The sequence below is a fragment of the Quercus lobata genome, chromosome 10 (assembly GCF_001633185.2).
Source record: "Quercus lobata isolate SW786 chromosome 10, ValleyOak3.0 Primary Assembly, whole genome shotgun sequence".
Taxonomy (NCBI): domain Eukaryota; kingdom Viridiplantae; phylum Streptophyta; class Magnoliopsida; order Fagales; family Fagaceae; genus Quercus; species Quercus lobata.
Genome location: NC_044913.1, coordinates 3,956,224 through 3,981,842, shown reverse-complemented (window position 1 = coordinate 3,981,842; position 25,619 = coordinate 3,956,224). Strand labels below are relative to the sequence as shown.

The 25,619-nt window shown below is 34.9% G+C and overlaps 1 protein-coding gene and 1 pseudogene across 1 annotated transcript; both read left to right on the top strand.

The window, feature by feature from the left end:
- The first annotated feature begins 8,033 nt into the window (after window positions 1-8,033).
- On the top strand, window positions 8,034-13,296 carry LOC115964212 (annotated as a pseudogene).
- Window positions 13,297-15,355: 2,059 nt separating this feature from the next.
- Window positions 15,356-17,986, top strand: LOC115964211. Its single transcript, XM_031083569.1, has 4 exons — window positions 15,356-16,875; window positions 17,038-17,156; window positions 17,282-17,400; window positions 17,522-17,986. Exons 1-4 carry the CDS (start codon window positions 15,356-15,358, stop codon window positions 17,984-17,986), a joined length of 2,223 nt encoding a protein of 740 aa, XP_030939429.1.
- Window positions 17,987-25,619: the final 7,633 nt, after the last annotated feature.

The following is a 25,619-nucleotide window of genomic DNA, read 5'->3' as shown; positions in this document are numbered from 1 at the left end:
TAGCAAAAAGGGTGCTGAGATATTTGACAGGGACAACTGGTTTTGGAATTTTCTATAAGAAGGGAGGAGATGATGAACTTGTTGCGTACACTGATAGTGATTATGCTGGAGATTTGGAGGATAGAAAGAGTACTTTAGGCTATGTTTTTTTATTGAGTTCAGGAGTAGTATCCTGGTCATCAAGAAAACAACCAGTAGTAAGTCTATCTACCACAGAGGCAGAGTTTATTGTTGCAGCTTCGTGTGCATGCCATGCAGTATGGTTGAAGAGGGTGTTAGGAAAGCTAGGTCAGAATCAAGGCAAGTCAACTATTATTCGTTGTGATAGTAGTTCTACAATCAAACTCTCAAAGAACCTAGTAATGCATGGTCGTAGCAAGCACATAGATGTACGTTTCCATTTTCTTCGAGAGCTCACAAAGGCTGGTACAGTGGAGCTGGTGCATTGTGGGACACAAGAACAGTTGGCTGAAGTGATGACTAAACCACTCAAGCTGGATGTTTTCTTGAACCTGCGAGGGCTATTGGGAGTTTGTTCTGAGATGGATATAAATTGAGTGCTTGTAGCATTCAGTTTAAGGGAGGAATTGTTGAGATTTGTTATTCTAGATGTTAGGTTGCTTTAGTGGTTTGTTACCACTCTATCAATAAATCCCTATTGTTAAGGGATAGTTATTTGATTGATTTAGTCTTACCACGTTTTTAGGATCTGATTAAACGTGGGCTGTTATTTTTCTTGTTTTTCAAGCTTTGCTTTGTAAGGCTATAAAATAGCCAAGTTTACTCTTCACTAAAACAGAGAGATTTCTCCCAAAATTTCCTTATCATTTTCATAAGCTTTTCTGATTCTTAACAAGGCCAAAGCCGGGTTTTATAAGTTTTATTCAGAAGGATCAATCTTTAAGAGAAAGATTGACCCTTCTGAATAGAAAAGAACAAAACTTTCAACTTCGAGTTTCAATAATTGTAAAGATTTGATTGAATCGAAACTCACAGACAAAGAAATGATAAAGCTTTGAGCACAGTGAGAGTGATAGAGCAAAACAAAGAAGAAGAAGAAAAAAAAAAAAAAACTCATCGTCGGCGATCGGAGCATCAACGGTGGTGGCTGGCATGACCACATCTTTCTGAGTACTCACGGCGTCTTCTCCGACGATCAGAGCATTTTACGATGGATCTGCCATCGACGGCTCGCACAATTCCTTTGAATTCTCCGCCATTCTTGACCTGAAAATTCCACACAACTTTCCGACAAGAAAACAAGCCCTAGACCAAAACGACACCGTACATATCACAAAAATGAAAAATCGAAAATCTTGAGCGTTGAATTTCATTTCTTCAAAAAAAAAAAAAAAAAACCTTTTGATGCTTTGGTGAAGGAGGCTTATCTTCAGAAGAAGATGATCTTTTACTATTGTTGTTGTTGGTGTTACTAGAGAGAGATCCACTTCTTCTTGTTGAAACCATGCCTCTCTCTCTCTCTCTCTCTCTCTCTCTCTCTCTCGCTTTGGTGAAGGAATGTTAGGGTCTATTTGGTTGGAAGAGTGGAAAAGTGGGAGGATAGAAAATATTTAGTTTTTCCTCGTGTGTGTTTGGTTGGAGGGATGGAAGAGTGAGACGGTTGATAACTCTTTTGTCTGGTTGAAAAGAAAAGTGAGATGATAGAAAATATAGTTTATATAAATTGACTATTATACCCTTATTACATAATAGGTAGATAATAGATTTATTTGCACTCATTAAATAATATAAAATTTACCAACAATTATATTTTTCAATGAGAAGTGTTATGTTCACAACATTTTTCAATATTTTCATAACAAAATTTACGTGGAAAGTTGTTACTAGTTCTAATTTGAACCCACCATTGAAATTATTTTTTTACTCACTAATATTAACTAATAACAATCTATTACTTAAAATTTATTGTGAAAATATTGCGGTAACATTTCTAAATTAGGATTTTTTATTCATTATGTTATATCTCCTTTCTCAGTCATACGTTTGTTTGTTTGTTTGTTTTTTTTTTCTCCTCCACACACATTGTCCTTATCATTCTTTTCTTTTTCTTTCTTCAAAAGCGTTCTAGGCGCAGAGAATGCTCATTCTTTGTTTTTTTTCTCCAGCGATCTATCTCTATTTTTTTTTTCTTCTTCTTTTTTTCCTCCACACATGTTGTCCTTATCATTCTTTTCTTTTTCTTCCTCATTCTTTTCTTTTTCTTCAAGAACGTTCCAGGCTCAGAGAATGCTAATTCTCTGTTTTTTTTTTCTCCAGTGCTCTGTCTCTGTTTTTTTTTTTTACTTGATTCCAGAATGGTGTATTATGGTAAAAGTGTTGTGAGACAGTTTTCCACTTAGGCTTTTCCTCCCAACTTGGGAGGACGAAATTTGTGGGCTTGGGAGAGAAAATTTTCTCCCAGGTTTTCCTCTTTTCTTATTTTTCTCTCTTTCCCAAACAATGGAAAACACTGTTTTTCACCCAATTTTCCACTCTATGTTTTTCATCCCCCCTAAATTCACCCCAACCAAACACAGTGTTAATGTGAGAGAGAGAAATGACAGAAAAGAGAGTGTGTGAGAGAGAAAGAGATATTATAGGAGATAGATTATGCTATGAACTTTATTGTTTTGTTTTTTGTTTACCAAAATAAATTAAAACTTTATTGTTTCCTACCAAAAATAAGAAAACTCCATTATGCAATTTGGTTAATTTGTGTTTTTTTTGGGGTTAAATTTGAATTTTTGGGCTTATCTTTTTTTTTTTTTTTTTGGTTGAAAAAATTCTCAAAAAAGTTCAAAATGACTGAAATTATCCTTATCGTTATCTAGTAGATGAGGACGGATTGCGTTTTAAATGACATGAATGAGTCGGAGTTAGATGGACGACGTAGCACAAGTTTCGTTTGCCATGTTAGCATTTTTCTCTTTGATTTTTTTGCAAGTGTTGTATCAACATTTTTCATCTGTTATATGATGATAATGATTCTTTTCTTAGGAATTTTAAAGGTGAAAGAGTTACTTTGAGAGTCTTAGTGATGGAATCATTAAGTCATAATCCGTTGAATAATTGTATCATCGATTGTTTACTTGTGTTGGTGTGATGAAGCTTATTATGAGTTCGTTGGATTTTTGTCACTTCTAATGTTGTTGTTAAGTTGTCCATTGGACTTGCTTCGATTGGACCCGTACCAATTTTTCCCTATGCGAATGAGAATCCATTGATTTTTGTCAACTTTTGTCGTTCCTTTCTCCCATTTCCTGTTTATTCATTTCCAATACTTTATACATATACATGAAATTTTTTCAAGTACTCATGGTATATTCTCATCTCACATGAATGGTGAATCCTACTAATTAAATTCATAATAAAGCCTATTATTCATACGAGATGTGTGAATATCACATCACTGTATTTTAGAAGTACCAAATATTTACTCTCCGTCCATTCCATTCAACAATGACATCTCAAGGCCTTGGCCTTAGGTCCCTGCATGTCCCAAATAATTTTTTTTTTAAAGGTTTCAACTTTCAAGGCCCTCTACTAAACAGACAAAAGGTCCCAAAACTATACCCAAGCAAATCCCAAAATGTAGAATCATAGCTAACTTAGATATATACATATGTATATATATATATGTGTGTGTGTGTGTGTGTGTGTGTGTGTGTGTGTGTGTGTGTGTTCTTTCCAAATCTTTAATAAGGTCCCCAAATTTTTGAGCCAATATTTAATACAAATGAAACCCTAAATTGATTTTTTAAAAATTTTGTTATGAGTCTAGCATCAGCTATGCTATGCCATATGCTAAAATAACACACAAAATCCTACTTTTGCTACTTTACTATAGTATTTGAAAATACACCCTACATCAAATGTTCCATTTTAACATTATAACATATTAAAATAATATAAGCAACTAATAAAAAATTCATTTAATTTCTCTAAAAACATCTATCTCTCTTATCTTTAACATGTCCCATAGCTCATCCAACAACACCAACAACCCACCACATTCACTTCTCAAAATCCATTCCTAAAAACAAACAAACACAAAAAACCCATAACTCGTCAATCAAGAGAGAGAGATCCAATGGCGTGGCATGGCGAGGTGGAAGCGTGGTAAGGCCGAGAATGTGAGTGAGAGAGGAAGATAATGAGAAAGGCTGAGAGTGAGAGTGAGAGAAGCACAAGAGAGAGATGGAAATATGTGAGAGGAGAGAGAAAGGAAAAAAAAAGAGTAAAAAGTTTTAGCATTTCTAAAATACAGTTCTACTAATAGAATTGTATAGTTCATCCATACTAAATTTTTTAGCATTTGGAATATTTGATGTGGGAGGTTTTTTTGGTGTTTGATGTGCTAAATGCATAGTTTTAAAAATTGGATTGGATCGTCCAGTTCAACCACGAACCGGGCACAAATTTAGTCCGGTAAAAACCCCTAAAATCGAGAGCAAAAGCAGTTCTTTAATCATACTAGATTTTAAAATCATGGGTAAATGCTAAAAATGAAGCATACATAATGCTAATGCTCATGGTTATCAAAATCGTGATTTGGATCGTAGGATCGCACAATTTTACGATCCCACCTCACCATAATGTTTAGAATCACACAAGGATCGTAAAAATTGTAGGATCGCATGTAGGATCATATACGATTGTAGGATTGTATGGGATCCTACCAAAACATAAAAATCAGTTTTTTTTTTTTTTTTTTTAAGTTCATCATTATAAGTTGTAATTTGTAACCTCAAGACTAAGACATTATACTTTATAAATGTATCAGCTGAGTGGTGGGACTCATATGGAGATGACTTTCTTGAATTGAAAATTTTTGCTATAAGAATATTGAGCTTAACATATAGCTCTTCAGGTTGTGGAAGTAATTGGAGTGCATTTGGAATAGTAAGACCAAATGACTTTGGTATATTATCCCTTAGTTGAGAATTCTCTTTTAAAGTTAGTACAACTTTAAGTACACTCAGAAAGGAGAAAATTGTTTAAACAAAAGAAAAAAAAGAAAAAAGAACGAGTTGGTATTTGTTATGTAAAACTTGAAGATAAAAGAGAAAATACCTAAACTATCAAGTGCAAAAGAAGAAATTGGTTCGAAAAACTTGTCTTCGGATGATGAGTCGTTAGCAAAGGGTGTCGACTAGAAGATGATGGTACAAATTTTGATGAAGATAATGAAGTAACAAATCTAATGCCTTCCTTTATAGATTAAAAAAAAAAAAAAATTAAAGTTACATGTGTATAGTGTGAATGAGTGATCACTATTATATCATTTGGTTATCAATGTTAGGTGATGATGAGGGTTCAAGAGCTGCTGTTGAAGGAAAAAATGTGCTAGTATTTTGCTACTTGGTTGGTTTCTAATTAAACATTCACTGAACTTTTTAAATACATTGCATTAAAACTTAAATTTATTTGTTTCATTAGTGTAAACGTAGTGATGTAGGACATGCAAATTACATCATATGATCAAAATCTTTATTTTTTATGGAAGATTCATAATTTACATGATTATTCAATATACAAAGTCACTATCAATGTGTTTTTTTGCTTCAAATATGAAAATAGGTAGGATTTTACGATCCACAATCCAGTCCTATGATCTACGATCTCACCTACCTCCTGCCATCCTATATAGGATCCCGATTTTGACGACCTTGCTAATGCTCTTATGATATGTCGAATAAGCATTAAAGATTGCCTGACAACTAGTAAAATAGATATTAACAAAAGCTAAATACAAAAAGTATATTAACAAATTTTATCTCATTAGGCCAGAAGAACAGTTGTTTGTATTGTTATTTTGATAGATAAAAAGAACAATTTTTGAATAAAATAAATATACAAACTTAAATTAACAAATATTTAAAAATTAAAAATTCGTTAAAAATTATCGTCTTAGACCCCAAAATATATTGAGTTGTCCATGTCATTCAATTCTTTTCCATTATAAGACATATAATATTTGTCTTTTTTTTTTTTTTTTTTTGAAAGCTTTATTAATTTGTGGACTTGTTATAGCCTTTATACTTTTATATGTGCGTTTGAATCATCTATGGAACAAAAATGTGAATCCTTAGCTGAATTCCAAAATAAAAATACTTTTTTTTTTTTTTTTTGTATTGAATGATAATTGAATTTAACTATATAATTCATTAGTTAATGCAAACACATAATTGAATTTAATTGGAGGAACCTAAGTCACATCATTTAAGAAATTATACTTAAATTGTGTATTTTAAAAATATAGGCATTAAAATTAAATATTTTAAAATCTAAGCATGATTTTGAAATTAGTCAATTATCTAATAATAATAGGAAAAAGTTTTTATTTTATTTTATGAAATAAGACAAAATTTGGCTACAAACTTGGTTGACTACGACTTCCAATAAAAAAATTAAAATAGCTACATATTTTGAAAATGTAACAATTGGATTGCATGTTCTTTATTTTCTTAACACGTATGTCAAATTTCATGCTAGTTGGATCTTATTTACTATTCAATCCACAAACCTATTTTTTATGCATACTTTTAGAGTATAAAAACTTAAAATTTAAATATTTGATTGATGGTATAGTTATAAATTTTCATCTTTTTAAAATTTTGCAAGTATGGAGGATATAAAAAGAAAATGCAATCCAACGGTGAATTTGTCTAAAGGACCATGCTTAAATGTCTAAGGAGGTGCAGCTGGAGTCCTTGGATCGTCTACCATGATTGGAAGCTTCAAATAAGGAAAGAAATCAAAGAGGCAGAATCTGAAAAGGAAAAATCGGATTTGAGCACTGATCAGTATTTTGGGCGTATCTCTCTCTTCAAAAATCCAATTGACACAAGGCCAGATGGATTGGAACCGTGACTTAAATATCTACAACTTTCCAGTTTTGAGTTTTTCGAAATTCTCAATTTTTGAAGGCCGAAATTAACTTACAAGTTACCGCTGTAAACCTGGACGGAAATTAAAAATAGTAAATGTTTTATTTTCTTTGGACATTTAGACATTAGGGTTTTGAGGGAGGCTGGGCAGAACGAATTTTGGAGAGCAAACCTTGTATTTTTCTTTCTCTAATGGCAGTCTAAACTCTTTGCTAGGGCTAAGGGTTATGTTTCTTTTATACGGTATGAATATTCAATGTGATTCTTTCTAGGATTTTATCTACAACATATTTGATTGTTCAATTAGATTTCTTTTGATGTATTAGTTCTTCCATGCTTTCAATAAGTTCAATCATGTTTTTCTTATTGTTTAGATGAATTTCTAATAGTTTCAAATAGAAATCAGGATTTAAAGTGAATGGGTTTTTCTGAAAACTTTTCTAACCACATTATCAATCGAAGTTATCATGCGTTCTTGAATTGTCTTAGTTTAACCGAATCATAAGTTTTTAATTGTATAAGAACAATCAATTATGAAATAGATATTTTCTTAGATCACAAAGAATTGCATATCGATATAGGGAAACACCCCGATGCTCTAGTATTTACATTATTGATTTAAATTAGTTTTTATTATTATTCTTGTTAACAATCACCAAGCAAAAATATTTTTCTTCTTCATCCAAATTGTTATTTAATTATATTGTCTTTGAATTTACCATGTTCCTTGTGGTTCGACCTCAGTACTCCGAGAATTATATTGCTATGATCTCCTGCACTTGGGAGTGAGCAAGCAATTTTGGCGCCGTTGCCGGGGAGCTGCTGTGGATTTAGAGGCAATTTTTTTTTTTTTTTTTGGGAGCAAAGCATAGCTAGTGGAAATTCTTCTATTGGTAACTTCGTTCCATTTTTTCCCTTATTTTGTTTTTATTTTTCTGTTTGTTTTTATTTTATTTTATTGTGCATTCATTGTTGCACGAGCATTTGGGTTAGAAACAAGAGAGGCAAATTAGAAAGAAGAGAGGCAGATTAGAAAGTTTTGGAACTTACTTTGGTAATCTTTTTGACACACCTTTGCCTTCACCTTCTTCATCAATCATGGGTGATGAAACATGAAATAATCATGAGGAGAATAGAAGAACTATGTATGAATTGTTGCATCCCACACAAAATTCTGTTCCTTCATGCATCATGTTTCCACCTAATGCACCACATGTAGAACTGAAACAAGGTCTATTAGCAATCCTTCCTGACTTTAAGGGACAAGAAAATGAAAATCCTTATGTCCATGTTAGAGCTTTTGAAGAGATAATTAGTAGTTTCTATGCACAAAATGTTATTGAGACTGCTAAGTTACGTTTCTTTCCTTTTTCTCTTAAGGATAAGGCAAGAAGTTGGCTTTACACCTTGAAACCTAGGTCTATAGGTAGTTGGGGGGAGATGGCCAAAGAGTTTTTTAAGAAACACTTTCCTCCCCACAAAGTCCAGCAAGTAAAAAGAAGGATAGCTAGTTTTGTCCAAGGAGAAAATGAGACCTTATACCAAGCTTGGGAAAGGTACAAAGATCTTTTCAATTTCTGCCCAACTCATGGGTATGAAAATTGGAGGTTGGTTAGCTATTTTTATGAAGGACTTACACCTAGGAATCGACAGTTTGTTCAACTCTCATGCAGAGGGGACTTTTTACAAAAAGAACCCGAAGATGCAATGGATTATCTTGATGAGATAGTTGAAAACTCTAACACATGGACTGGACCTAGCCCTATGGACTTCACTGATAGGACTAGAACTAACACTACCACTTCTAGTGGAAGTGTTTTCAAGTTGAGGGAAGATGATAACATGAGTGCAAAAATCAGCATGTTAACTAAAGAAATTGAGGCACTCAAAATGAAAGGAAATAGGAATGTTAGTGCTACCTTTAGAGAGGACCCAATGGAGGTTTGTAAAATTTGTCATGAGATAAACCATGCTACAAATGAATGTGCATCACTTTCATCATTCTTAAATGTGCCAGAAGAACAAGTACATGCATTTAATTCATATTGGCCAAATAATTCTTCATATTCTAATAATTATAACCCAAATATGCAAAACAATCCTTATTTGAGTTATAAGAGTGACAATGTGTTGAATCCTCCTACTCCAAGGAATTTTAATTCACCACATGCATCATCATCATCTAGACTTTCCTTGGAGGATGCACTTAGTACTTTCATTCAAAGGCAAAGTGAGCAAAATCAAAAGTTTGAATCCATGTTCACTAGGCTAGATGAAGAGGTGAGAGAGACCAAGAGTCATATAACAAGGCTTACAAATTCATTGAGTGGGACAGAGAGAGGGAAGTTTCCTTCCCAAACTCAACCCAATCCCATCAATCAAAATCTAAAAATTGGCTCTAAGGATAAACATGATGAAGTAAAAGCTATGACCACTTTGAGGAGTGGTAAAGAGATTGATAAAAGTGCCCCTTTAATAAAAAAGAAATCTAAGGAGACCATAGTTGAAAAAGAGAAGGATGAAATTGAGCCACTTGGGCTTGATGACATTGAACAATGCCCAATCCCTCCACCATTTCCCCAAGCCTTAAAATTACCTAGGAAATTGGACATTGCATCTGAGATATTAGAGCATTTGCATCAAGTCAAGATAAATTTGCCATTATTGCATGTTATCAAGCAAGTGCCTGCATATGCCAAGGTAATTAAGGACCTATGCACCATTAAGAGAAAGCATCATGTGAAAAAGACCGCATTCCTAACAGAACAGGTAAGTGCAGTTATCCAACATAAGACCCCACCAAAGTATAAGGATCCAGGTTGTCCTACGATCTCTTGTACTATTGGAGATTACATCATGGAGCATGCATTGCTAGATCTTGGGGCAAGTGTTAATTTGATCCCATTTAGTGTATATCAAAAACTTGGACTTGGTGAGTTAAGACCTACTTCAGTAACTTTACAGTTGGCTGACTGCTCTGTAAGGGAGCCGAGGGGGATGGTTGAGGATGTGTTGGTAAAAATTGAACACTTTTATTATCCAATTGATTTTATTGTTCTAGATTACCAACCTGTTTTACATCCTAGTACTCATACCCCTATTATTTTGGGTAGACCTTTCCTTACCACAGCTAATGCTTTAATTAATTGCAAGAATGGAAGGATGCAACTCACTTTTGGTTCCATGACTTTGGAGCTAAACATATTTCATGTGGCTAAACAACCACATGAGGATGAAGATTGTGCCTATTTGAACCTCATTGAAGCAGTGGTTCAAGAAATTGTTTTTCTGATCCTCTTGAAGCTTTTCTTAATAATTATGTTGATTCTTATGACTTAAAAAGTGATATTCATTTATCTGAAATTTGTTCTTTGTTGGATTCCTCACAGGTTTCGGAAGGACAACAGGTGATGGCAATTAATGAAGGATGGAGACCTCGCTTTGAGGAGCTACCAAAGAGTGACAAAAAGCCTATGCCTTCAAGTGAAGAGGCACCACAGCTAGAACTTAAGCCACTGCCCAATGGTCTTAAGTATGCATATTTGGGTCCAGGTGAAACTTTTCCTGTAGTCATTTCTTCTGCATTAAATGAGGAACAGGAAGGTAAATTGTTGAATGTTTTAAGAGACCACAAATCAGCCCTAGGATGGACCATAGCTGATATCAAGGGCATTAGCCCATTGATTTGCACACATAAAATTTACCTAGAGGATGATTGTAAGACTTCTAGAGAACCCCAACGTTGGCTTAACCCAACAATGAAAGATGTTGTTAAAAATGAGGTAATTAAATTGTTGGATGCAGGTATCATATACCCTATTTCTGATAGTAAGTGGGTAAGCCCAACGCAGGTGGTTCCTAAGAAGTCTGGAATGACTGTGGTCAAGAATGAAAACAATGACATGATCCCAACCCGATTAGTTACAGGTTGGAGAATGTGTGTAGACTATAGGAAGCTTAATGCTGTAACTAGGAAAGACCACTTCCCTTTACCTTTCATTGACCAAATATTGGAAAGGGTAGCTGGCCATATGTTCTATTGCTTCCTAGATGGCTATTCAGGCTATTACCAGATAGAGATTGCCTTAGAAGATCAGGGAAAGACCACTTTCACTTGCCCTTTTGGTACCTTCGCCTTTCAAAGAATGCCATTTGGGCTATGTAATGCACCAACCGCTTTTCGAAGATGCATGGTTAGTATTTTTAGTGACATGGTTGAAAATTTTTTGGAAGTGTTTATGGATGACTTGTCTGTCTTTGGTGACTCTTTTGATGACTGTCTTAATAACTTAAAATTGGTTTTAGCCCGTTGTGAAGAAAAAGGCTTAGTTCTTAATTGGGAAAAGTGTCATTTTATGGTCACTTTAGGAATTGTTCTTGGACATGTAGTGTCTTCTAGAGGCATAGAGGTGGACAAAGCTAAAATAGACTTAATTCTTAATCTACCAACCCCTAAGACAGTGAAAGATGTTAGATCCCTTTTAGGGCATGCTGGCTTCTATAGGAGATATATAAAGAATTTTAGTTCTATATCTAGACCTCTTTGTAATCTCCTACTTAAGGAGTCCAATTTTGAGTGGATGGAAGAGTGTGAAGTAGCCTTCAAAAAGCTAGTCCACATGCTTACGTCTACCCCTATAATGCAAGCCCCAGATTGGTCTCTACCATTTGAAATCATGTGTGATGCTAGTGATTATGCAATAGGGGCAGTCCTTGGACATAGAAAAGATAAAAAGCCTTATGTGATATACTATGCTAGTCGAACTCTAAATAGTGCACAAATGAACTACAGCACCACAGGAAAAGAGTTACTAGCTGTAGTATTTGCTCTAGATAAATTTCGCTCATATTTGATTGGTGCTCCCATTGTTGTTTTTACAGATCATGCCACCCTTAAATACCTTCTTTCTAAGAAGGATGCTAAGGCGCGATTAATACGTTGGATTTTACTCTTGCAGGAATTCAACATTGAGATTAAAGATAAGAAAGGAGTGGAGAATGTAGTGGCAGATCATTTATCCCGACTTACTTTTGATGAGGGTCTAAAAGAAATGCCTATTCAGGACTCATTCCTAGGTGAGCAACTTTATGCTATTACTGAGCTGCCATGGTATGCACATATAGTGAATTACCTAGTCATGAGTGTCATTCTTGAGCATTGGACTGCGCAAGATAGGCGAAAATTCTTTGTTGAGGTAAGAAACTTTTATTGGGATGATCCTATTTGTTTAAATATTGCCCTGATCAAATCTTGAGAAGATGCATTCCTAATAATGAGACCCATAATGTTATAAAATTTTGCCATTCAGAAGCTTGTGGTGGCCACTTTTCTGTGAGAAAAACTGTTGCAAAAATCTTGCAATGTGGATTTTATTGGCCTACTATGTTTAAGGACACTTACAACTTCTGTAAGAGGTGTATAGAGTGCCAAAAGTTAGGGTGTATTACACATAGGAACATGAAGCCGATGTCCCCTATCCTTGAGATAGACGTTTTTGATTGTTAGGGAATCGACTTCATGGGACCTTTTCCCCAATCTTTTGGTAATCTATATAATCTCTTGGCAATAGATTATGTATCTAGATGGGTTGAGGCCATAGCATGCAAGGTTAATGACCATAAAACGGTTTTGAAATTTTTGAGAGAACACATTCTCTCACGATTTGGAATGCCAAAGGCTATAATTAGTGATAATGGTAGCCATTTTTGCAACCGTTATTTTCAAGCATTGTTGAAAAAGTATGGAGTGGTGCACCGGTTGTCCACCCCGTACCACCCTCAAACTTGTGGGCAAGTTGAGCTTGCCAATAGGGAGATTAAGCAAATTTTAGAGAAAACGGTCAATCCAAACCGTAAAGATTGGTCTTTAAGGCTAGTTGATGCATTATGGGCTTACCAAACAGCCTATAAAGGACCCTTAGGAATGTCTCCCTATCGTCTTGTTTATGGGAAACCTTGTCATTTGCCCGTAGAGATGGAACATAAAGCTTATTGGGCTATTAAAGCCTTTAACTTTGATCTACAAGGGGCTGAAAAATTGAGGAAATTCCAATTGAATGAGCTAGAAGAGCTTAGGAATGAGGCTTATGTGAGCACTTGCAATTATAAAGAAAGGATGAAATTATTTCATGATAAAAGCATTGTGAGGAAAAATTTTGAGAAAAATCAGCAAGTCCTTCTCTATGATTCGAGGCTTCATAAATTTCCAGGTAAACTAAAAACTAGGTGGGATGGCCCTTTCATTGTAAGGGGAGTGTTTAACCATGGAGCTGTAGTAGTTGAGGACCCTAGGGATGGTAGGATTTTGAAAGTAAATGGACAAAGGTTAAAACCATTCTTAGGGGGAGTTATACCAGAGGAGGAGACTATGTCACTGGAGATCCTTGCCTATTGGGATGCCATGTGAACTCTGAAAGAGCCTTATGAAGTTGTACCATATTTGTTTTAATTTTCTTTTCTTTTTGTTTTTTTTTTCCTTTTGTTTTTGTTCTTTTTTGTTATTATTATTATTATTTTTTTTGTGAGCTAACACTTGCAGGTGTGAAAGAAATTTCAAAAAAAAAAAAAAAAATTTAAATGCTTAAGGTAACTTCTTCCCTTTATACTTGAATTTATTTTGGCTTTGATACATTGAGGACAATGCAATATTTTAGTTGGGGGGAGAGGTCTACACATTTTGCTGCACCTTGCATGATTTTTTTTTTTTTTTTGGTTGCAACTTTTCAATTCTGAAAAAAAAAAAAAAAAAAAAAAAAAAAAAAACCCTTGAGTTTGAATGCAGTAGAGTTATAAGCTTTTTTTTTATATCATGTGATGAAATGAATAATGCTGAGTTGGTTATACTATTTGCTATATTAAGACTCTTTCATGAAGAGCACAATTGGAAATTTTTTAGCACAATAGCCAGGTCAGCGGACGGTTGGATGTTGGATATGCATAAATCATGAACAAGCTAGATATAAGCTGAAACTCAACCCATATGGAGAGTTCTTGAGCCTTACTTTTCTTTGTGAGAGTATATCTTTGTTTGAACTCTTAAATTTCTCTCATATGCTTCAGTTTTTGTAAAAGATCTCTATATTTTTTGGTTGACTACTGGAAACATTATAGGGAGATATACCATGATCCTACTTATATTTGTCCTTAGGCATGCTGTTTTATGTGGAATTTTAGGAGATGAGAGCCTAAGACCACCAATTTTTTTGTCACCAGCTAAACAAATATTTAGCCTACCTTTATATCAGTGTAGTCAAAGGCGTTCCGAGCGCTCGCCTAGGCGCCCAGGCGAGGCGAGGCGCCAAAAGCGCCTCAAAGGCACTGAGGCGAGGCGCCTTTAGTGAGGCGCTTGCCTCTGGAGCCTAGGCGCTCGCCTATATGTATTTTGTTAGGCAAGAGGCGAGCACCTGAGTCAAATTTGTGTTTTTATGAGCTGTAATGGCATGTTTTGTAAATTTAAAGAGGTGTATGGTTGGTTTTAAACTATTGCCTCAGTGGGGATAAGCTGTCTCCCACTATATCAAATAAATTAATATAAAAAAAGCATAAAAAAAGATAAAACAAGAGATAAAACAAAGAACTTTCGGGAACACTTGACTTTAGCAAAACAGCAGTCATTCAGCAAAAATAAAAAAAGAGTAAAGCAATAGTCAACAAACATCAGAGCAAAGTGTTTCGTCTTCTTCTAGGTTTTGGAAGAGAGTGGGCCAGTGGTTGCCGGCAGTGAACCAACATCAGGTAATATTTTCCTATTCTTCTAGTTTTTTTTTTACACTTTTTCTTTCCCTGAGTTCTTTCTCACAGCGACACTGCTTTGGTAGTTTGTCGTTGTCCACACTTTCAAAGCATATAAAACTCTCCTCTTTATTTCTTTTCTATTTTTTCCCCCCTTTTCTCATCTCTGCTGGACTGTTTTTTTCTCCCGTTTCTCATCTCTGCTGGACTCTGTTTTTTTCCCCCTTTTCAGAGCATATAAAACTCTCTCCTCTCTGTTTTTCCTCTGTTTTTTCCCCCCGTTTCTCATCTCTGTTGGACTCTGTTTTTTTCCCCCTTTTCAGAGCATATAAAACTCTCTACTCTCTATTTTTTCTCTGTTTTTTTTTCCCGTTTCTCTTCTCTGTTGGACTCTGTTTTTTTCCCCCTTTTCAGAGCATATAAAAACTCTCTCCTTTCTGTTTTTTCTCTGTTTTTTCCCCCCTTTTCTCTTCTCTGTTGGACTCTGTTTTTTCCCCCCTTTTCAGAGCATATAAAACTCTCTCCTCTCTTTTTTTTTTCCCCCTTTTCTCTTCTCTGTTGGACTCTCCGTCTCCAGCAACTTTCTCCTCTCTGTCTCCAGCAACTTTCCCTTTTCTCGAACTCATTACTTCACTTAATTTTTAGAGCTTAAACCATAGTAAATGATACATAGCTTAATATAGAATCCTATTAAATGTATTGTATTGGGTTTTTTTTTTTTTTATATATGTAGAATGGCTTCAGATAATGGGAGGAGAAAAGATCCGGGATGGAAATATAATTATTTAGCTAATGTTGAAGATAAAAATGCAGTGACTTGCCTCTTTTGTAATAAAGTCACAAAGGGAGGGATACATAGAGCAAAACAGCATCAAGTAGGGAATTTTAAAAACAGTACAAAATGTTTAAAATGTCCTGATCATGTTAGAGAAGAGCTTGCACAATATATGGCAAAGAAGAAGAGTGACAAGGAGAACTATGACAAGATGCCTGATTTTGATGATATAGATAATATGATTGAAATTGAGGATGTAGATGATGATGAGGTAGAGGAAGTAGAAGTGATCCAAAAAAGGAAAAAATCATGCTCTAGTAAGAGAGGGGTTGGCAGTAGCACCCAATTGAGAACTATGAAATTAATGCCAAAGTCTAAGAAGTTGAAAGGTCCTATGGATTCTTTTGTAAGATTAAAGCCAGAAAAAGTGGTTGCACTTAGGAAACAGGGTAAGATGAAGCAAACTAACATCAATGATAAACTTGACAAAGAGAAAAGAGCACAAGCTTGTCAGTATATTGGCCGGCTATTTTATCTAGCTGGTATACCATTCAATGTTGCTCGCTTAGATGAATTTAAATGGGCAATTGAAGCTATTGGGCAGTATGGTCCAAATATGAAGCCTCCTAGTTACCATGAGTTAAGAGTTCCAATTCTCAAAAAGGAGGTGGCTTACACAAATGAGTTATTGAGTAATCACAAGCAAGATTGGAAGAAATATGGCTGTTCTGTTATGTCTGATGGGTGGACTAGTAGAACCAATAGGACCTTGATTAACTTTTTGGTGAATTGCCCATCTGGAACCATGTTTGTGAAGTCAATTGATGCATCATCTTTTATGAAAACTGGGGAAAAAACTTTTGAATTACTTGATACATTTGTAGAACAAATTGGGGAGGCTAATGTAGTCCAAGTAGTATCGGATAATGGATCTAATTATGTGTTGGCTGGGAAGTTGTTGGAAGCAAAAAGGCCAAATTTGTATTGGACTCCATGTGCTGCACACTGCATTGACCTTATATTAGAGGACATTGGGAAAATTCCTAGAATTGCAAAAACTTTAGAAAGGGCCATTCAATTGACTGGATATATCTACAACCATGGGGGTGTCTTAAATATGATGAGAGAATACACAAAACAGAGAGAGCTGATTAGGGCTGGAAAAACTAGGTTTTGCACTTCATATCTTACAATAAAATCCATTCATAAGCAAAAGCATAACCTAAGGGCCATGTTTACTTCTGAGGAGTGGGTTCGTAGTAGATGGGCAAAGGAAGCAAATGCTAAACGAGTAGTAGAAACGATTTTGATGCCTTCTTTTTGGAATACTATAGTTTACATTCTTAAAGTTATGGGCCCTCTTGTTCGGGTTCTTCGCCTTGTTGATAATGAGAGAAAACCAGCTATGGGTTACATTTATGAGGCAATGGATAGGGCTAAAGAAGCTATTATAAAAGCTTTTAATGAGAATGAAGAAAGGTATTCAAACATTTTTAAAATCATTGATGAGAGATGAGAATGTCAATTACATCGGCCTTTGCATGCAGCGGGTCATTTCTTGAATCCTGAGTACTTCTATTTTGATGACAACATAGCAACAAATCATGAAATTACAGCAGGATTGTATGCTTGCATACAAAGACTAGTTCCTACTGCTGAAATTCAGGACAAGATCATGGCTGAGCTACCCATCTATAGGAAAGCTGAAGGACTCTTTGGCATTGAATTGGCTAAAAGATCAAGAAAGACAAGGGCTCCAGGTAAGAAAGCATTTATATCTAACTTATAATGACTAGTACAGTGGCACTTTTTACCAAAAAAAAAAAAAAATCTAACTTCTATGATATATCATATATCATTACTCATACTTATTTTTTTAACATAGCTGAATGGTGGAGTTTGTATGGGAGCTCAACTCCGAATTTGCAACAGTTAGCTATAAGAATCTTGAGCTTGACTTGTAGTGCATGTGGTTGTGAGCGCAATTGGAGTGTGTTTGAGCAGGTGAGTTTTGAAGTATAATAAGTAGATCTTATCCTTTGATGAACTACTTTATTTCATAGAAAATTACAATGGTTTAATTATTCACTATAGTCTAATACTTAGTTTTCATAAATGGTTGTAGATTCACACCAAAAAAAGGAATAGACTTGCACAAAAACGACTAAATGATCTGGTCTTTGTGAAGTATAATCAAAAGATGAAGGCACGATATGATAAGCGTGATGTTATTGATCCCATCTCCTTAGATGATATAGATGAAAGTAATGAATGGTTGTTGGGGGAAATGGGTGCTGAACCATCTATGAATGTTGAAGATGAGTTGGTTTTTGATGATGATGATGATGGTTTGACATGGGGTGTAGTGGCAAGAGCTGCTGGTGTTGGAGAACCAAGGAAGAATACTAGATTCCAAAAAAAATCAAGGGCAAGCTCAAAGGCCTCAACATCACAACCAAATATTGAAGAGGAAGATGCTAATTCTGATTCAGATGAGACCGAGGAAGAGAATGTTGATGGTTACAAATCTGGTTCAAGTGGCTTTGAAAGTGATGGAAACTTGAGTGAAGACTCTGATGATGACCTTTAGATTAAAATAACACCACATTCAGGCTATTAAATAGGCTAATGGGCAGAATGTTCAATCTTCAAATGCTTTTGTTTTGTCATGGATAGTCATGAAGTTCAATCTTCAATGTTTTGTTAGGAGTTTTCTTCTTTCTAATATGAAGTTATGAACAATATTTTGGTTTAATATTCAAATTTAGTTGATATTTGGATGGAGACTAATTTTTAAATGGTGATTTATGTTTATATTTAGACTTAGTTGATATTTGATAATTATCTAGACTTAGTTGACTGTTTTGTCATGGATAGTCATGAAGTTCAATCTTCAATGTTTTGTTAGGAGTTTTCTTCTTTCTAATATGAAGTTATGAACAATATTTTGGTTTAATATTCAGATTTAGTTGATATTTGGATGGAGACTAATTTTTAAATGGTGACTTATGTTTATATTTAGACTTAGTTGATATTTGATAATTATCTAGACTTAGTTGGCTGTTGATATTTGGATGGAGACTAATTTTTTAGAATTTGGCGCCTCGCTTCACTCGGGCTAGCGCCTTTTTGGCGCCTCATCGCCTCGGGCGATATAAGGCCTTGGCGCCTTAAGGGCGCCTTTCGCCTTTGACTACCTTGCTTTATATTAACCATTGTCACCATCATTTGAGCCATGAGAAATACTTCTACAATACCGCAAAACATTTTTATTTATGGGTATTCTCTTGGGGGTTCAAGTTTTGAGCTATTGAAGCATTTAGATACCACCATTGTCTCTCTTTTCTTCTTCTTCTTCTTCTTCTTCTTCTTTTTTTTTTTTTTAAATCCAAAAGAAGAAGAAGAAGGAAAAAAAAAAAAAAGAGAAAAGAAAGAAAAAGAAAGAGAAGACATACATATAAACCATTGGTGTCTTACACATCTTTCATGTATTTCAGAAGGGTTATATGGTTGAGTAAAGGTTGTTTTGATTCAAGTTGGTTGTTACTGCTATGATTTGGGTTTGGCTTGAATTTTCTGCATTTAATTCATATACCTCATATTTGAAAGAGAGCAATTTTCCTTTACCTAGCCATAAGATTATACTACCACTGAGCTTAAAGTCCTACTTGATCCTAAAGGTACATGGCTGGTATGTGTTTGGGATAAAAACTAGGGATGAGAATGGTATTAACCTCATGTTTCCAGGATTTCAACATCCTTTCCAAGAGATCTTTTTCCGTTGCTTTAGCGGCTGTTTTTGTATGCACATGTGATATTCTTAAAACTTATTCTTTCCTTTTTGTTCACATGTGATTTAAAGAGAGAAACCATTACTTCGATGTGTGTTCTTTCAGAGTGTTGATGACTTAAGAGAGGTTTTGGAGTAGAGACTCTAATTTAGATTATTCTTGGTCTATGCATGTTTGGAAAAGTCGGTTTGATTGGATGGGCTATGCACACACACACTCCAAAAGTGAAGCTAGTGAAAGCTCTTTAATATAATGAATAGTATCCCAAGTCAAAACTTGAAAGTTCATCTGTATGATATAATGATAAAGCATACTAACATTTGTTGCAGGAATTTTCAAGAAACCTTTGACTTTTGTGGGTAGAGTCACTGCAAACCCTCACGAGAGTAAACTCGTCCACTAGGGTGACTTAGGGGTTCAAAGACTTGCTGCACATAGGAAGTGCAGTCGTGTAGCCTACGAAAGTGGCTTGTATTTTAGTTTTAATTTTTCACTTTAAGTAGACATGGGTGCTTTGTGGATTGCTAGGGACTAGCAAGATTTAAGTTGGGAGGTGTGATAACGCCTTAAAATGTATACTTGTTATATATTTATGTGGGCGTTATCTCCTTATTACTATGCTTAATTTGTATAATTAAGCCATGATTTGCATTAGTCCCTATTATTTATCTTTATATAATTTCTTGAATAAGATGCTATTCATTGTGTGTAATTTTTTTACTTTCAGGAAATCATGTGAGAAAGATGAGTTTACAGGAATTTGTGAGAGAATGGAGGCCAAACTAAAATTAAAGTGGAGTTAAAGGACCATGCTTAAATGTCTAAGGAGGTGCAGCTGGAGTGCTTGGATCGTCTACCATGATTGGAAGCTTCAAATAAGGAAAGAAATCAAAGAGGCAGAATCTGAAAAGGAAAATTTGGATTTGAGCACTGATCAGTATTTTAGGCGTATCTCTCTTCTCAAAAATCCAATTGACACAAGACCAGATGGGTTGGAACCGTGACTTAAATATCTACAACTTTTCAGTTTTGAGTTTTTCGAAATTCTCAATTTTTGAAGGCCGAAATTAACTCACAAGTTACCGCTGTAAACCTGGACGGAAATTAAAAATAGTAAATGTTTTATTTTCTTTGGACACTTAGACATTAGGGTTTTGAGGGAGGCTGGGCAGAACGAATTTTGGAGAGGAAACCTTATATTTTTCTTTCTCTAATGGCAGCCTAAAGTCTTTGCTAGGGCTAGGGGTTATGTTTCTTCTATACGGTATGAATATTCAATGTGATTCTTTCTAGGATTTTATCTACAACATATTTGATTGTTCAATTAGATTTCTTTTGATGTATTAGTTCTTCCATATTTTCAATAAGTTCAATCATGTTTTTTTTATTGTTTAGATGAATTTCTAATAGTTTCAAATAGAAATCAGGATTTTAAGTGAATGGGTTTTTCTGAAAACTTTTCTAACCGCATTATCAATCGAGGTTATCATGCGTTCTTGAATTGTCTTAGTTCAACCGAATCATAAGTTTTTAATTGTATAAGAACAATCAATTATGAAATAGATATTTTCTTAGATCACAAAGAGTTTAATATCGATATAGGGAAACACCCTGATGCCTTAGTATTTACATTATTGATTTAAATCAGTTATTATTATTATTCTTGTTAACAATCACCAAACAAAAGTATTTTTCTTATTCACCCAAATTGTTATTTAATTATATTGTCTTTGAATTTACCCTGTTCTTTATGGTTCGATCTCGGTACTCCGAGAATTATATTGCTACGATCTCCTGCACTTGGGAGTGAGCAAGCAACTCCACGGCATCTCGTAGCCGCCATGGCTCACTGCTGTGTCTAGATTCTCAAGCCCAAGCAATCCATGCCTCTCCCTATCAGATCTGTGCACATCAAGCCTTCGCCTAATGAAACCAACAAGACAGAAGTGCTCCACGGAATATCGTGAACAAAACCCAGACACCCGACCTCCAACAGCAGCCACACGCGCCACCACGCGCGAACAATGGCTCCTGGAACTCTCACACGCGCCGCCGAAGGTTCTTGACTCCCAGATTGGATCTTAGCCACACGCGCCACCAAGACGGCTTTGTCGTCCCCCGATCTACTTGGCTTGAGAATCTGGTGATCATACGAACTCACACGCGTCGCCCGGGTATTTGTCTCACCACCACGCGCCAGTAATGCCGTCATGCGCCTTCCATGCGCCGAAGAACTGCTGCTGATGCCATCTGACGTCACCTCTCCACGTCAGCATGCCACGCACGCCCTAGTTCACGTCATCAGACAAGTCATCTAGCCACGTCAGCAGTGTTGCCTCGTCAGCACCATGTCACCTAGCTAACCGTTGACCCAGCCAACCCGACCCGAACCACCCAGATTTGACCCGTGAGCACTGACTGTTGACTTGACCAGGATCCGTTGACTTTGACTTTTTGCGTTGACCTTTGACCAAAAGTCAAAATTTCCGATAGGGTCTATCTTGCTCAGTTTTTCGTGTAGATTCCAATTTCGACCTCCGTTTCTTCATTTGAAACTCCGAAATTGGTCAATTGGCATATTCTTCATTGTGGTTTCTTCAAAAGGCATTATTCATGGCATCTCCAAGTGATCTTCTCATGCTTATCCAACCTCAAGCCTTCATCGAGCTTCTGCCTTGAATTTGAGGGAGGGTGTTAGAGATATATATTAAAAATATTAGCCCAATGTAATAGGTCCAAGCCCATTCCTGCTTGTACTAGTAGTCTAGGGTTTAGTCGCCTATATATACTCATGTTAGGGTTCATTGTAACACAATATTTGTATTACACTATAATATATTATTGATGTAGTCCTTTAGGGTTTCCTCCGTGGATGTAGGCCGACAAGGCTGAACCACGTAAGCCTCATGTTCTCGGTGTTCCTATTCTATACTTTCTCTTCCACAACCACTTTAGCATATACAACATGGTATAACACATCGTGTTAATATTAATTATATATTTAACACTTGTCTCTAAATTTTCTCTCCTCTCTCCAAAAAAAAAAGTTTCACTTCTTCTTTTTCTTCTATCTCTTTTCTCTTTCTTAAGTGTAAGTTGGTCTTCTAAATATTTATACTACTACTAGCAAATGATGATTGCATGGTGTAGTTATGCAACTCTCTCTCTCTCTCTCTCGTAGTGGGCTTTACATTTACTGATCAGCAGTCGTAATTAATGAGCACAGATCCGTTAACATAATTTGGCCTCTTTTGTATGATCCAAAAAAGTACTTTATTTTGACACCTAAGAAGTTAAGAAAAAGTTATCTATTGTCACCATAGTGCACAAATATTACTAACAGTTCAGTTGGTGAGAGGCCATAACTAAATTTCATGTTGTTGGGTATTAGACTCATTAATTCCAGAAGATTTTCAAATAACTCATACAATGCCAAACTATCGAGTTTAACATTTTCAAATAATTCATACAAGCCCAATCAGTATGAAATAATGCATTTTTTTTGTTGATTTTATTAGAATGCAATTGAAGGAATTGAAGAATGCAATTGAAGACTGCAAGTGTATAGTTTAGTTTTTAGTTCTGCTTAAGTTACCTACAGTTTTAGCCTCTGTTTATATTAGTGTACAGAACGGCATGTCGTTTGTACATAGATTAGTTGATAGTTAGTTTTTTTTTTTTTTTTTTTTGAGAAATAGTTGATAGTTAGTTAGTTACACAATAGTGCCACCTGTCATGTTTGAATTGACTAGAGAGTTGGTTATTCTGTTTTGTAGTTTCAGCTCCTCTGTTTCTCTTATATAAAGAACAGAGGCAGATATTACACGAAATCATTCACACAAGCACAATGTTCTCTCTCTTTGATTCCATCTCCTCCATTGTTGAACCTTCGAGCTTGTATGTGATTTCAACAGATTTTTTGTTTTTGTTTTTATAGATTAAATAATAGGATATAATTACTAAGTTATTTTTAAAACCTTAACTGATATGATTCGTTGCTTTACATTACATGACATCACTTAAGTTTTCAAATTTAAAATATAAATTAAAAAAAAAAAAAAGTGTGTCCCACATATTAAATGAATCTTGGTGCAAATTGAGTAGTGCTTGGCCGAAGTCTCATAAATGATATGAATATGATAAAATTGAATTTTGCATGAAATATGGTCATAGTTCATGTGTTAACTACTAGCTAGTGCATGTAAATAGAAAGTCCCCTTGCGCTAATAGAAAATACCTTGTTTTAAGTGGAGTTAGTGAAATATGGGCAAACAGATCCAAGTGTGTGTATGACTTTGAGGGACTCAAGCATGAGTCCCTCTCGTGTGAAAAAGTAAAGTATACTCTATATTGAATATATATATATATATATATATATATATATTCTCTCTCACAGTAAATAGGCCCTACAAATATACATCCAATACAAGATATAGTTTTTCCTCCAATGTTGTGTACTCCTACATGTATTGTTAGGGATAAGATCAAAAAGGTACAACAAAAACAACACAATTTTTGTTCGTCATAGTTGAGAACGAGGATATTATGGGTTCTAATTACACAAATTTATATTTGAACATAAACCTTGAAGTGGAATATTGAATTGTGAAGTTACCAAGAAAAATAAAAGTATTAAAAACCCTTATACATAATTTTTCATGTAGAACTTGATTTTAGGGTCTTCTACAAGTGTAACACTTAGTAAAGATTACAATAAGTGCACATGAAGTTAGTTCCAAGAATGCAAGAAGAGGACGTTAGTTTAGATTGCTAGAAAAACCAATATATGGAGCCATATTAGTTTACAAGTTGTTAGTTGGTTACTTTGGACTTGCAAACAATTATCTTGCAAATAATTAACTCGTATATATACTTTGTAGTACATAGCATTTTTATGATCCTATCATTGAAGAAATAAGAAAGCATTTTTTTTTTACGAATAAGCACATTAGGGCCTTATCATAGTCCTTCACGCCAAACCTAAAAAGGAAGTAATCCTCGACCAACATCCAAATGTAGAGATTGATTAAATTCTAAGCTTGAAATACCACCATTATTTGTTTCTTAATAGAAAATAGAAAACTAAAATGACAAAGGCAAATAAGATGTTATTTATCATTCAATCCATAAACTTATTAATTTTTCACGCATAATTTAAGATTACAAAAATTTAAAATTTAAACATTTGATTGATGACATAAATATTGATGTTTGATCTACTTAAATTTTGTAAGCATAAAGGATATAGTAAGAAAATGCAATCTAATAATGAATTTGTCAAAATTCATATACAATAAAAAGTTATAAGAAGAGTTTGAAGTGGTTCTTTCTAAATTAGTTTAAAGAAAAACTTTGTTCAATAAATGTTAACATACACTACCACTCCCTCAAAAATACCAAATTTAATTTTTAAAAATAAACTAAACCCAAAATTTGAGGAAAAACACAGGAACTCCAAGTCCAAGAAGTTGTTGGAGATTTGTAAATGGGAACTCCAAGTAACTGAGACTTAGAAAAATGGCCAACATCAACAAGGAGAAGGATGGCTTAAGCATTAGCAGGGATAAAAAAAGAAAAACAAAGAAATAGAATGGCTTTTGTTTCACTTTCACACTAGCCATGCGAACCTACCAAACCCATCCTAGAGAATTTTTATTTTTATTTTAAAATAACATTTAAACATACTAAAAAAAAGCAACAAAAATCCAGAGATAACGGAAAGTGGGTTTGATGAAGAATTATATATTAGAAAATGTTTTGGTTGCCATTTGTTAAGGAGAAGAAAGTGGCAGACAACCAGAGGCGGAGGGAGGGGCTTTGGGTTTGTGCTTTCAGGTGAGGCATTGAACACAACCACCCGGTTTTGTCTGGTTTCTCGGTGGTACTTTCAGATTATGACGGTTATTTCTCTGTGATGATTTTATTTCTGAAGATTTGGGGCCTGTTTTAGTTGTGACATAATATGTATTTCCATGATATTTTTTAATTTATACATATTTTCACAACATTTAAATAATGTTACCATGAAGGATTTTAATTATAATTTTTTTTTATTCCTTGTAAGAGATGGATAATTTAATTAAGTAGAATAAAATTGTGTTAAGTTTTTTTTTTTTTTTTTTTTAATTGCTAAGGGGTTGGACTGCACGGTTCTCACCGGTTCGTGCGGTCCAACCCCGGTTTTAGCGGTTCATGGAATTAACAAAAAATCCGGTTCTTTATGCTTAAAAAACCGGTTTTCACCCCGGTTTCCGGTTTTCACGGTCCGACCTCTCAGTCCGGGTCCAGTTTTGAAAACTGTGAACCAAACTGCTCTTGGTTTGATATTTCATATTTGTGAGGGAGTGATTGTGTTTGTTAAGTTTATGGTTTTAATGTGTAAAATATGAGGTGGCATCATGTCATTGGAGGGTGATATATTACACCAAATAA